The 12,999-nt window shown below is 40.1% G+C and overlaps 1 protein-coding gene across 2 annotated transcripts in view; it reads left to right on the forward strand.

Annotated features, from left to right (window-relative positions):
* Positions 1-12,999, forward strand: part of LOC100588275 (puromycin-sensitive aminopeptidase) — a 95,742-nt gene that overhangs the window by 56,870 nt on the left and 25,873 nt on the right. For both annotated transcript variants that reach the window (XR_004026933.1, XM_030799390.1), the window contains exons 9-14: positions 519-633; positions 3,173-3,337; positions 4,412-4,516; positions 4,946-5,006; positions 8,367-8,476; positions 11,692-11,755. Coding sequence is in view for 1 of the 2 variants with exons in the window: in XM_030799390.1 (XP_030655250.1) it covers positions 519-633; positions 3,173-3,337; positions 4,412-4,516; positions 4,946-5,006; positions 8,367-8,476; positions 11,692-11,755 (620 nt within the window). In the remaining variant the exon portion in view is untranslated. The remainder of the gene's footprint in view (positions 1-518; positions 634-3,172; positions 3,338-4,411; positions 4,517-4,945; positions 5,007-8,366; positions 8,477-11,691; positions 11,756-12,999) is intronic.

Here is a 12,999-nt window from a genome sequence, read left to right on the forward strand (position 1 = left end):
ATCTGCTAGCCAAGTTTTTACATGTCTGTCACCACAACATAAACATGTGAGCTGAATAACTTTTAAAAGCAGAGTCTGTCTGTGAACAAGTTTTTGCCTTCTACTTTCAATTGCCTTCTTAGATGAGCTGAGTGTTGGACAGCCGGCTCACTGCTGTTTTTGGGACTATGGAATGCATCTTCCTCCACCACTCCCCTCATGTAATGGAAGGACTTTGTTCTCTCTCCATCTAGCACAGTAATCTGTAATCCCTTAGACAATGTTTTCCCAAAATTTCAGGCAGCTATTCTATCAACAAACTGATAATTAAACTGGTGTCACATCTTTGATATTCTGTTGTATTAATTCTGTTGGGATAGTTTTTAATCTTCCTGAAACTTTTTCTTTCCATATTAGGAAATATTTTCCTAATATCTCTAAAGCCTAACTTGTCCATCTCACTTACTGTCTGAATCTTCCCAACTTATGCATGCCTACTTTTATTGTTTAAATTTGTTTCTTTTTTTTTTTAAACACAGGGAGACTGCATTGCTTATTGATCCAAAAAATTCCTGTTCTTCATCCCGCCAGTGGGTTGCTCTGGTTGTGGGACATGAACTCGCCCATCAATGGTTTGGAAATCTTGTTACTATGGTATTTAATATTTTTAAGTGCTCAAATATATTTATCTTCATCCTACTCCACATTATTTTGGCTACATAGTATTTCAAGTTTGGCTGCAACACTGTGCCAAAAAATAATTGAGTGATAGAAAAGTATTATTTTAAAAAGTCCACTTTGAAAGGGCTTATCAGAATCTCTGCATTGAACAAGGGCATATGGACAGTCTTTATTCAACAGACACTTCCTAAACTGTTCTACAATTTGTCTGTAAATGGGAAAAGTCAAGATACTAATTTGGGTGAGAGAAAAAGATTCCTCTTAGGTGTAGATGAATGAATCATGCAGTGAGATTCCAGGCTAACCGTAGTTTCTTGAATCTTATTTGTTAATCTGATTCACAGCTGAAAAGTAACCTGATGAATAACAAACTGATCTTTAATTAGAGAGAAATGTTTTTAGGAGTCAGTTTTTTCATTGCCTAAAATGTTAAGTTGAAACTGAATGAAATAAAAGTTAACAAACTGCAGAGTAACTGCAGAATAAAGCTGTATTAAAATTCCAGCTGTTCTGTTGAAATCTTTATAATGTTTGCAGTAATCTCTGTCCTTCAGTCCTGATTTTTCACTCTTATTCTAAATAAATACTATTTATGAATGCCAACTGTGTTAGAGCTTGTGAGCACAGGATTTAATAAGTGAACTAGATGTACCTCTGCAATTAAATAACTGGATATTCTGGAGCCAGCTAGATTCCCTGACAACATTTTAGGCTGCCAAAGAGCAGAACCTGATTTGAATGTAGATTGAGCCCATACGTCATATAAATAAGAATGTAAGACATTTATCAACTATTATGTGTCTCAAAGGGTTTCTACAGAAAGTCAACCCTTGAAAATAAATCTTTTCCTTTTATTTTGGATATTTAAAATTTTACAGGTGAAAAAAATTCTTTGAAATATAATTTCAGGCCGGGCACGGTGGCTTATGCCAGTAATCCCAGCACTTTGGGAGGCCGAGGCGGGTGGATCACTTGAGGTCACGTGTTCGAGACCACCCTGACCAATGTGGCGAAACCCCATCTCCAGTAAAAAAAAAATAGAAAATTAGCTGGGCGTGGTGGTGTGCGCCTGTAATCCTAGCTACTCTGGAGGTTGAGGCAGAAGAATCACTTGAACCTGTGAGGGAGAGGTTGCAGTGAGCCGAGATCACGCCACTGCACTCCAGCCTGGGCAACAAGAGCGAAACTCCATCTCAAAAAAAAAAAAAAAAGAAATATAATTTCATGTGGAACTATGTGTTGGTGCCTGTATTCAAATATGTGAAGAAATGGCCTTTTCTTCTAATGCAGCGAGTTTGCTACTTTGTACCAAATAGTTTTTCGCTTGGCTTTGAGAGAACTTTATGATTTTATTTTGAAACTACAAGCAATAAATTTTAGTAGGGGAAATGTGTACATTCTTATTAAACAACTTTTTACTGGTTTTATGTAACTATTCTAGTTATTAGAACTGAAATTCCAAGGGCTTAGGGATAGGTTGGAAGATAAGTTTCATTTTATACTGGTTTATTTTAGAAAGCTACTAGGCAAATAGCCACTTATCACTTAATATCAAAATAATTTTTTTTTTTTTTAAAGACAGAGTCTCACTCTGTCACTTAAGCTGGAGTGCAATGGCACAATCATGGTTCATTACAGTCTTGACCTTTGGGCTCAAGCAATCCTCCTGTCTCTGCCTCCTGAGTAGCTGCAATTACAGGTGTGTGGCACCATGCCCAGCTAATTTTTGCACTTTTTGTAGAGACAAGGTTTCACTGTGTTGCCTTCTGTAGAGACAAGGTTTCACTTTGTTGCCTAAACTGGTCTCAACCCAACCAGTCCCCCCAGAAAAGGCCAGGTGTGGTAGCTCATGCCTGTAATCCCAGCACTTTGGGAGGCTGAGGTGGGAGGATTGCTTGAGCCCAGGAGTTAAAGGCTGCAGTGAGCTACGATGGTGCCAGTGCCACTCCAGCCTGGGCAACAGAATGAGACCCTGTCTGGGTTTGGGGGAGAAGTTATTTACAATGTTTTGAAAATATCCTTTGGCCCAGGCATGGTGGCTTACACCTGTAATCCCAGCACTTTGGGAGGCCGAGGCAGGTGGATCACTTGAGGTCAGAAGTTCGAGACCAGCCTGGCCAACATGGCAAAACCCTGTCTCTACTAAAAATACAAAAATTAGCCAGGCATAGTGATGCATGCCTGTAATCCCAGCTACTGGTGAACACTCCAGCCTGGTGACAAAACAAGACTTTGTGTCAAAAAAAAAAAAAAAAAAAAAAAGAAAGGAAAAGAAAATGACGAAAATGACCCTCAGATATAATTCTAATATCACCAGTTGGCCTTTCTTGACATCTCTTTTAGTCTTCTCTCTTTTTCAGAAATGTGAGTTCCTTGCCAAATGTTTTGAACTGAATTTTAGGTCATTAAATTGTGAGTTTTAGAGTATAGTGGAAGGGACATGTGAGTGTTTTAGATTAGTAGAATGACAATCATTTCATTTTCTTTAAGTATTTTCATCTTTTGTTTTTAGGAATGGTGGACTCATCTTTGGTTAAATGAAGGTTTTGCATCCTGGATTGAATATCTGTGTGTAGACCACTGCTTCCCAGAGTATGATATTTGGACTCAGTTTGTTTCTGCTGATTACACCCGTGCCCAGGAGCTTGACGCCTTAGATAACAGCCATCCTATTGAAGTGAGCCATACTTTCTAACCATTAGCCTATGACTGCTCTCATTTACAATGAAATATGTAATTTGTTACATAGATACCTTGGACTTTGAAAAGAAGAGAAAATAGCATGGGTGATTTTACTGGTTCATATTTCTAGTCTTGAAAAGCTAGTAAGTCTAAGTTCTAATTAACATTTCTTTTTAAGGTAGGCAGTAAAAAAAAATTGGTCTGGCCAGGCGCAGTGGCTCACGCCTGTAATCCTAGCATTTTGGGAGGCTGAGGCGGGCGGATCACCTGAGGTCGGGAGTTTGAGACCAGCCTGATCAACATGGCGAAACCCCGTCTCTACTAAAAATACAAAATTAGCCAGGCATGGTGGCGCATGCCTGTAATCCCAGCTACTCGGGAGGCTGAGGCAGGAGAATCGCTTGAACCTGGGAGGCAGAGTTTGCGGTGAGCTGAGATCGTGCCATTGCACTCCAGCCTGGGCAACAAGAGCAAAAAACTCTGCCAAAAAAAAAGAAAAAGAATAGTATGGGAGAAATCATACCTATCGGGTAACACTATGGTTCCATTGTTTATGTCCAGGAAAATTCTGGACATATTTTATTGTCAGGGTCTGTTTTATGAATACTTTAATTCTGTTGACTTAGCCTGTCCCTACTTCAGTTTATATATATAAATTTTGTATCTGAAGAACTAGAGTTATAATCCTACTTCAACATATTTAATTAGGCTCCCATATAATTGTAATTCATTACAATTAGTGCAAGAAATCTAATGTTCTTCACCTCCATGTCTTCCTCATCACTCTTCTGCAACTACCCCAAAAATAAACAGAACCATAGTGGCTTCTCTCTCAGCAGAACAAAGCCAGGAATGGAACCCAGGCTCTAAGGGATGACAGGAATCATGTTCTATTTAACTTTATTATTATTAGTTTCTACATTTTTTTGAGGACCATCATTATACATTATGAGTGAGTTAAAGGCAGAAAAATGTAAGTTAGAAGGGTTTTCCTAGAAAGCGTTTTATGTAATTCAGTATTACAGGCTATCTGCTTCCTGTCATAACCCTGAATCACACTGTCTGCCAGGTCAGTGTGGGCCATCCATCTGAGGTTGATGAGATATTTGATGCTATATCATATAGCAAAGGTGCATCTGTCATCCGAATGCTGCATGACTACATTGGGGATAAGGTAAAAAAAAAAAAAAAATTAAATATTTCATTCTTTTATGGTGAAATCATAGAGTTTTGCATGAAAAAAATGTATCACTTTATTTGGATTAAGTTCCCAAATAGTTTCTGGCTTGTCATTTTTTTTTAATGACCAAAAAGAATGAGAATTCAGTTATTTGAAGTTGACTACTGTGGTCTCTTAGATGAGTGATATGCAAGTATGTTTGGGAGTGGGAATGGGAGGCTGGTATAAAATTTAAGAGCAAGAATAGAAGGCATAGAGTACGCATTATTAAATAAAAGGCAGTAGGCATCAGAAAGATATATGTGTTTCAGTGTATCTGATACTTGAGTATTTGAGTAAATTTGTTTTTGATTACTAATATACAAATATATTATAAATTCTGAGATATGACTTCCCTGGATTTTAAAAATTGTGTTTTCTCAGGACTTTAAGAAGGGAATGAACATGTATTTAACCAAGTTCCAACAAAAGAATGCTGCCACAGGTAATCTTTAATAGCTTGAGATAGAAATGGAGAGAAAGTATTGTCACTCTATCCAGGCTGGGACATTTTATTTTTGTTCTGAATACTTAACTCAAGGTCAGGATCCACATAATAAATAAATTAACCTTATTTGAAGCTGTGTTCAGGTTGAATATCTCTAATCTAAAAATCTGAAATTTGAAATGCTCCAGAATCTGAAACTTTTTCTTTTCTTTTTTTTTTTTTTAATTAAAGCTCTAGGGTGCATGTGCACAACGTGCAGGTTTGTTACATCAGTATACATGTGCCATGTGAGTTTGCTGCACCCATTAACTCGTCATTTACATTAGGTATTTCTCCTAATGCTATCCCTCCCCCAGCCCCCTACCCCATGACAGGCCCCGGTGTGTGATGTTCCCCACCCTGTGTTCAAGTGTTCTCATTGTTCAATTCCCACCCAAAATCTGAAACTCTTTGAGGGCCAACATGATGCTCAAAGGAAGTGCTCATTGGAACATTTCAGATTTTGGATATTCCAATTATAGATGCTCAGCTAGGAAGTATAATGCAAATATTCCAAAGTCCAAAAAAAATATGAAATTCAAAACACTTCTGGTCCCAAGCATTTTGGATAAGGGATACTCAACTTGCAGTAAGTCATTGGGTCAACATGAATCAGGACTCATTATCCCTTTGGTCATCCTCCAGCATTCTGCTTTCCATAACTGAATATTTTGCCAATTTAAAGAGTCTGGGCTGGGTGTGGTGGCTCACGCCTGTAATCCTAGCACTTTGGGAGGCCAGGATGTGAGGACTGATTGAGCCCAGGAGTTCAAGACCAGCTTGCAACATAGCGAGACCCCACCTCTACAAAAAATACAAAAATATTAGCCGGGGTGGGGTATGTGCCTGTAGTCCAGCTACTCAGGAGGCTGAGTGGGAAGGGTCACTGAGCCAGGAGTTGCGGTTAAGTGAGCAATCATGCACCACTCACTCCAGCCTGGCAACAAAAAGATCTGTCTGAAAAAAAAAAATAAAGAATACAGTCTTGTGTTGCTTAACAACAGGGCTGTTCTGAGAAATACGTTTCAGCAATTATCAATATGAAACATAAATGTACTTACATAAACTACAAGTATTCTGGCTATATACACTAGCTACATGGTATACCTGTTGTTCTAGGCTACAAATACTGTACAGCATGTATACTGAATACATAGCAATTACAACAATGGTATTGTAACTGAAATTTAAATATAGAAAAGGTACTGTAAAATAGATATTAAGGCTCCCAGCTGGTGATATGCCTGTATCCAGCGCTTGGGAGGCTGAGGCAGGTGATGCTGAGCCAGAGTTGAGACAGGGGACATGCAAATCATCTATAAAAAAAAAAGTAGCGGTGGGGTATGGTGTAGCCAGCTTGGGAGGCTGATGAGGTAGGAGGATCACTTGAGCCTGGGAGGTCAAAGCTGCAGTGAGCTGTGATTGGGCCACTGCACTCCAGCCTAGGCAACAGCAAAACTCAGTCTCAAAAGAAAATAAGGTGCTACACCTGAATGCAGCTTATAGGACAACTTATAGAAGTTGTTCTAGTTGAGTTGAGTGGTGAGTGAATATGAAGGCCTAAGACATTACTGTACACTACTATAGATGTTATAAATACTTTACACTTAGGCTACACTAAATTTATAAAAATAATTTTTCTTTCTTGAATCATAAATTAACCCTAGCTTACTGTAACATTTTAAATTTACTTTTTAATTTTTTTAACTTTTTGATTCTTTTCAATTCTTTTTTTTTTTTGAGACGGAGTTTCGCTGTTGTTGCCCAGGCTGGAGTGCAATGGCGCAGTCTTGGCTCACCACAACCTCCGCCTCCTGGATTCAAGTGATTCTCCTGCCTCAGCCTCCTGAGTAGCTGGGATTACAGGCATGTGCCACCACGGCCGGATAATTTTTATTTATTTATTTATTTTTTTAAAGATAGGGTCTTGCTCTGTCGCCCAGGCTGGAGTGCAGTGGTGCAATCTTGGCTTCACTGCAACCTCCGCCTCCTGGGTTCAAGTGATTCTCCTGTCTCAGCCTCCCAAGTAGCTGGGATTACAGGTGTGTGCCACCATGCCTAGCTAATTTTTGTATTTTTAGTAGAGAAAGGGTTTCACCATTGTTGGCCAGGCTGGTTTCGAACTCCTGACCTCAGCTGACGTGCCCACCTCGGCCTCCCAAAGTGCTGGGATTACAGGTGTGAGCCACTGCACCCAGCCTAATTTTGTATTTTTAGTAGAGATGGGGTTTCTCCATGTTGGTCAGGCCGGTCTTGAACTCCAGACCTCAGGTGATCTGCCCGCCTTGGCTTCCCAAAGTGCTGGGATTACAGGCGTGAGCCACCGCACCCAGCCTGGATATTTTTAAAGTGAGGTTAATTGAATGGGTATAACGGCCTTAAGTTTATCAGTGATTGTTTAGTAGTGATCTTGAACATGTTTCAATTTCTTTGTTTCTCCTTAACTCATCTGTTTATCTTTTATTATAATTTGTAATTTTTCTTATAAATTAGAATGATTAAGTATATCTCAGAATAAAAGACCAGTTTTGGCCAGGTGTGATGACTCACACCTGTAATTCCAGCACCTTGGGAGGCTGAGGCAGGCAGATTGCTTGAGCCTGGGATTTTGAGACCAGCCTGGGCAACATGGTGAAACCCCATCTCTACAAAAATTGCAAGAAATTATGGGCCGGGTGCGGTGGCTCACGCCTATAATCCCAGCACTTTGGGAGGCCGAGGCAGTGGATCACCTGAGGTCAGGAGTTCAAGACCAACCTGGTCAACATGGTGAAACTCCATCTCTACTAAAAATACAAAAATTAGCTGGGTGTGGTGGCACATGCCTGTAATCCCAGCTACTCAGGTGCCTGAAGCAAGAGAATTGCTTGAACCTGGGAGGCAGAGGTTGCAGTGAGCTTAGATCATGCCACTGCACTCCAGCCTGGGCAACAGAGCAAGACTCCATCTCAAAAAAAAAAAAAAAAAAAAAAGCCAGGTGTTGTGGTGTGCACCTGTAGTCCCAGCTACTCAGGAGGCTGAGGAGGGAAGATCACCTGAGTCTGGGAGGTCGAGGCTGCAGTGAGCTGTGATTATGCCATTGCACTCTAGCCTGTGTGACAAAGTAAGACCCTATCTCAAAAAATACCAGTTTTTATGATAGAATTTACTTAGTTGCAGAAGAGGGGTGTCAAGGGGAATGTTAATTTGGCTCACTGTTTCCTGAACCTGAAAGAACCAAAGAATTAGCAGTGTAGTGTCAAAAGTTAAATAAAATTTCTTTTTTGTTTAGGAAAATAAAAATATAAACATTTTAGATTATCATTGTTTATCTTCTAGAGGATCTCTGGGAAAGTTTAGAAAATGCTAGTGGTAAACCTATAGCAGCTGTGATGAATACCTGGACCAAACAAATGGGATTTCCCCTCATTTATGTGGAAGCTGAACAGGTAAACATATAAAGTCTTTCCATTTGTCTGATACTGTATTAAATGAGATTCAGTACAGTGTATCAAGTTTGCTTTTCTGTACTTCAAGTTTTCTAGTGACATTTAAACCAGCCCTGTTACTCTTTTATCAGTAATTTTACAGCGTGCATCATTAAAATTATACATACTTAAGAGAGAAAACAAAATGTTACCTGCTTGTCTTGTCTCCAGGGAAAATACTGTATAATTTGATATAATTCTAAAACCACCAAATATGGCTTATTCTAGAAATGCAAGGTTGGTTTAACATTTTTTTAAAAATTAGGCCGGGCGTGGTGGCTCACGCCTGTAATCCCAGCACTTTGGGAGGCTGCGGCGGGTGGATCACTTGAGGTCGGGAGTTTGAGACCAGCCCGGCCAATGTAGTAAAACCCTGTCTCTACTAAAAATACAGAAATTAGCTGAGTGTGGTGGCACACACCTGTAATCCCAGCTACTCGGGAGACTTAAGCAGGAGAATTGCTTGAGCCCGAGAGGCGGAAGTTGCAGCGAGCCGAGATTGTGCCACCGCACTCCAGCCTGGGCAACAGAGCGAGACTCTGTCTCAAAAAAAATAAAAAATCAATGTATTGATTTATAATCACTACATTAACAGAATCAAATGCAAATAGCGCATAATCACTGATTAGATGTAGAAAAAACATTTGGTAAAATTTCATACCCACTTATAATATCAATTGTGTAAAGTAGGTTTGTAATGTTGGTTGGATGGCAGTGTGATTTTGATTAGGATTGCAATTCATTAATTGAACTGTTATCTGAATTCAGAGAGGAGTACTTCTGTATGAGTTATACTTCAAAAGGACTGAGAATTACACATCATCCTTTAATGCCTACCAAAAAGCGATCTTAACTCAGTTTCATTAAATGAAATTGTTCTCTTCAATTTATTTGCCATGGTTCTGTGAGCTGCATGGGGAATTAATTCCTGTTCATTTTTAGGGAAGTGGATTCATAGTTCTTTTTTAGTATGTGTTTTTTCTTGTGGTCCTACATTGTCCACAAAGCTAAGTATTTTTTTTATTATTATTTTTATATTTTAAAAAATTGAGACAAGGTCTCACTGTATTGCCCAGCCTGGTCTGGAACCCCTGGGCTCAAGTGATCCTTCCACCCCTGCCTCCCAAAAGTGCTGGGATTGCAGGTGTGACCCACTGCACACCCGGCCAAAGCTAAGTATGTTTTACAAATAATTTCTCAATGTGGCAATCTAAGTTATAAATTTGCTTTTCTGCACTTCTGTATTCTAGGTGACATTTAAACCAATTCTTGCACTCTCAAAATGCTCCCAAATTTACATGGAACATTTTCATGTGTAAGCTTGCAGATTACCCTTTCAGAGCCAAATCTTAACTTTAAACGTGATTGGATTTTACACTAAAGTGTGCACACTGGAGGACCTCTCAGATTGGCTGCAATAACTTGGAAAGGCAATTTAGGGAATGCAATTGATCATGTTTGGTGGAAAAGAAGACCTGTAAGTTTAGTGACCTACCACTGTGACCATTCTATTTCTTTGCAGTCTTTTTTCTGCACTTGGGACTAGTCTTGTTATAGGAGATGACTAATTGAATTTGATGTTGACACTGCATATAGACTGACTCTTTTAAGAATATTAACATACAAAAATTATTGTTACTTTTCACCTGGGCATTTCATTCCCTCAAAACTACTGAACTATTGGCTGGGCCAGGCACAGTGGCTCACGCCTGTACTTAGAATACTGGGAGGCCAAGGTGGGAGGATTGCTTGAGCTCAGGAGTTCAAGACAAGCCTGGGCAACATAGTGAGACCTCGTCTCTACTAAAAGTAAGAAAAACTAGCTGGGCATGGTGGCATGTGCTTATAGTCCCAGCTACTTGGGAGGCTTAGTTGGAAGGATCGCTTGAGCACAGGAGGTGTTAAGGCTGCAGTGAGCTGTGATGGCAGCACTGCAGTTGATTCTGGGCAACAGAGCAAGACCATGTATTAAAAAACAAACAAATAATTGGCCAGGCACAGTGGCTCACATTTATAATCCCAGCACTTTGGGAGGCCCTCTTTTGTTCTGGAGTTTGAGACCAGCCTGGGTAACATGGCAAGACGCTGCCTCTACAAAAACAAACCCAAAACTATTGAAATGTTAATGATTACACATAAAGCAGATTATTAAGCCGTAATTTTTTTCTTAAAGCAGAACACACTTTTAAGAGATAATAGTTTCAGTTAGAAGAGAGAACAGTAATGCCACACTTCTCAGCGTTACTGAAACTCTTTCCATCCAGGGGCTTTCAAGGTCTTGCTTTCTTTGTTTTCTTTTTTGTCTACAGGCACAGCCAAACTCATCCTCCATTTTGCATTGTAATAAAAGGCCAATGGCCTGGTGCAGTGGCTCAAACTTATAATCCTAGCACTTTAGGAGGCTGAGGCAGGAGGATTGCTTGAACCTAGGAGTTTGAGATCATCCTGGGCAATATTATAGTGAGACCCTGTCTCTAAAAAAAACTAAAAATAAATTAAAAATATATTAATGAAATTAAAGGCCTGTCTGTCGCTCTTAATTCTTTTAGGAATAGGAGAGCTGTGTAACATATCTTGATTATGATCTGTTTCTCACTTTACATTCCCCAAATTTAAATATTTTTGCTCTAATTCTGAATCAATGTAAAAGCTTTCAACTTTCTCAGGGAAATCTGTGTGATATGTAACTGATTATATATATAATTAATATCTACTGTTAACGTTCATTAGTAGTTTCCCTATGGCATCAGAGTGGCCATTGCTTTCTCACTTAAATTTTTTCTTAGTTTTTCAATTCTATTTCTTGCAGTAAGTTTATCCGTGAAGCTCATTAGCCCAATGTTACATTTGATTTAGGTGATCTTAAGTCTGTTTTATCTTGTGTTACTTGAAATCCAGGATGTGGTGACTACTAAATGACACAAATGACTGCATATTGTTGAAGTATTTTGTAAACATATGTACTTACCATTGTTGCCTCTGGCTTTTTAGTTATTTGGACTTTTCTCTTTATTATTACCGTCTTCATCACAATTGCATTTTGTATACTCATGAGGCATTTGGTTGTGCTCGTTCCAGCATTTGTCACAGAAATGTTGTCTCCCTCCTTTTCAAAAACAAAAACAAAAACCCCAAATGGTGTCAGTACTATTATAGCCTTTGTTTTGCTTCTTTAGGTAGAAGATGACAGATTATTGAGGTTGTCCCAAAAGAAGTTCTGTGCCGGTGGATCATATGTTGGTAAGTAAATGGCTGTAAGTGGGATATGATTGATGAATTTGGATATTAACTAATACGAGTAGTATTCCAACTAATAGGAAATTTTTCTTTTTTTTTTTGAGAAGGAGTCTCACGTTGTTGCCCAGGCTGGAGTGCCACAGCGTGATCTCGGCTCACTGCAACCTCCACCTCCTGGGTTCAAGCAATTCTCCTGCCTCAGCCTCCCTAGTAGCTGGGATTACAGGCGTCTGCCACCACGCCTGGGTAATTTTTGTATTTTAGTAGAGACAGGGTTTCACCATGTTGGTCAGGCTGGTCTTGAACTCCTGACTTGAAGTGATCCACCCACCTCAGCTTCCCAAAGTGCTGGGACTACTGGCGTGAGCCACCGTGCCCAGTTGAAAATTTTTAAGTTGTAATATAATCTAATAAAAGCAAGAAGATAAAAATAGAACAAAAAATGAAATTCAGGGCCAGGCACGGTGGCTCACGCCTGTAATCCCAGCACTTTGGGAGGCGAGGCGGGCGGATCACTGGAGGTCAGGGTGACCAGCCTGGCCAACATGGTGAAACCGTGTCTCTACTAAAAATACAAAACAGCTGGGCATGGTGGCCGGCACCTGTAGTCCCAGCTACTCAGGAGGCTGAGGCAGGAGAATCTCTTGAACCTGGGAGGCGGAGGTTGCAGTGAGCTGAGGTTACACCACTGCACTCCAGCCTGGGCAACGGAGCAAGACTCTGTCTCAAAATAAATAAATAAAAAGATAAAAATAAAAATAAATTTAGGGGCTGAGAGCAGGCTGGGCAAAATGGCAAAACCCTGTCTCTTAAAAAAAAAAAAAAAAGGCCGGGCACAGTGGCTCACACCCGTAATCCCACACTTTGGGAGGCCGAGGTGGGCGGATCATCCGAGGTCAGGAGTTCAAGACCAGCCTGGCCAACATGGTGAAACCCTGTCTCTATTAAAAATACAAAATTAGCCAGGTGTGGTGGCACATGCCTGTAATCCCAGCTACTCAGGAGGCTGAGGGAGAATCACTTGAACCCAGGAGGCAGAGGTTGCAGTGAGTCAGGATCGAGCCATTGCACTCCAGCCTGGGAAACAAGAGTAAAACTCTGTCTCAAAAAAAAAAAAAAATAGGAAACTTAGCTGGGCATAGTGGTGCACACCTGTAGTCCTAGGTATTTGGGAGGCTGAGGGAAGCAGATTACTGGAGCCCAGGAGTTCAAGGCTGCAGTGAGCCATGATTGTGGCACTACACTCC

Source organism: Nomascus leucogenys, chromosome 19 (genome assembly GCF_006542625.1).
Source record: "Nomascus leucogenys isolate Asia chromosome 19, Asia_NLE_v1, whole genome shotgun sequence".
NCBI lineage: Eukaryota > Metazoa > Chordata > Mammalia > Primates > Hylobatidae > Nomascus > Nomascus leucogenys.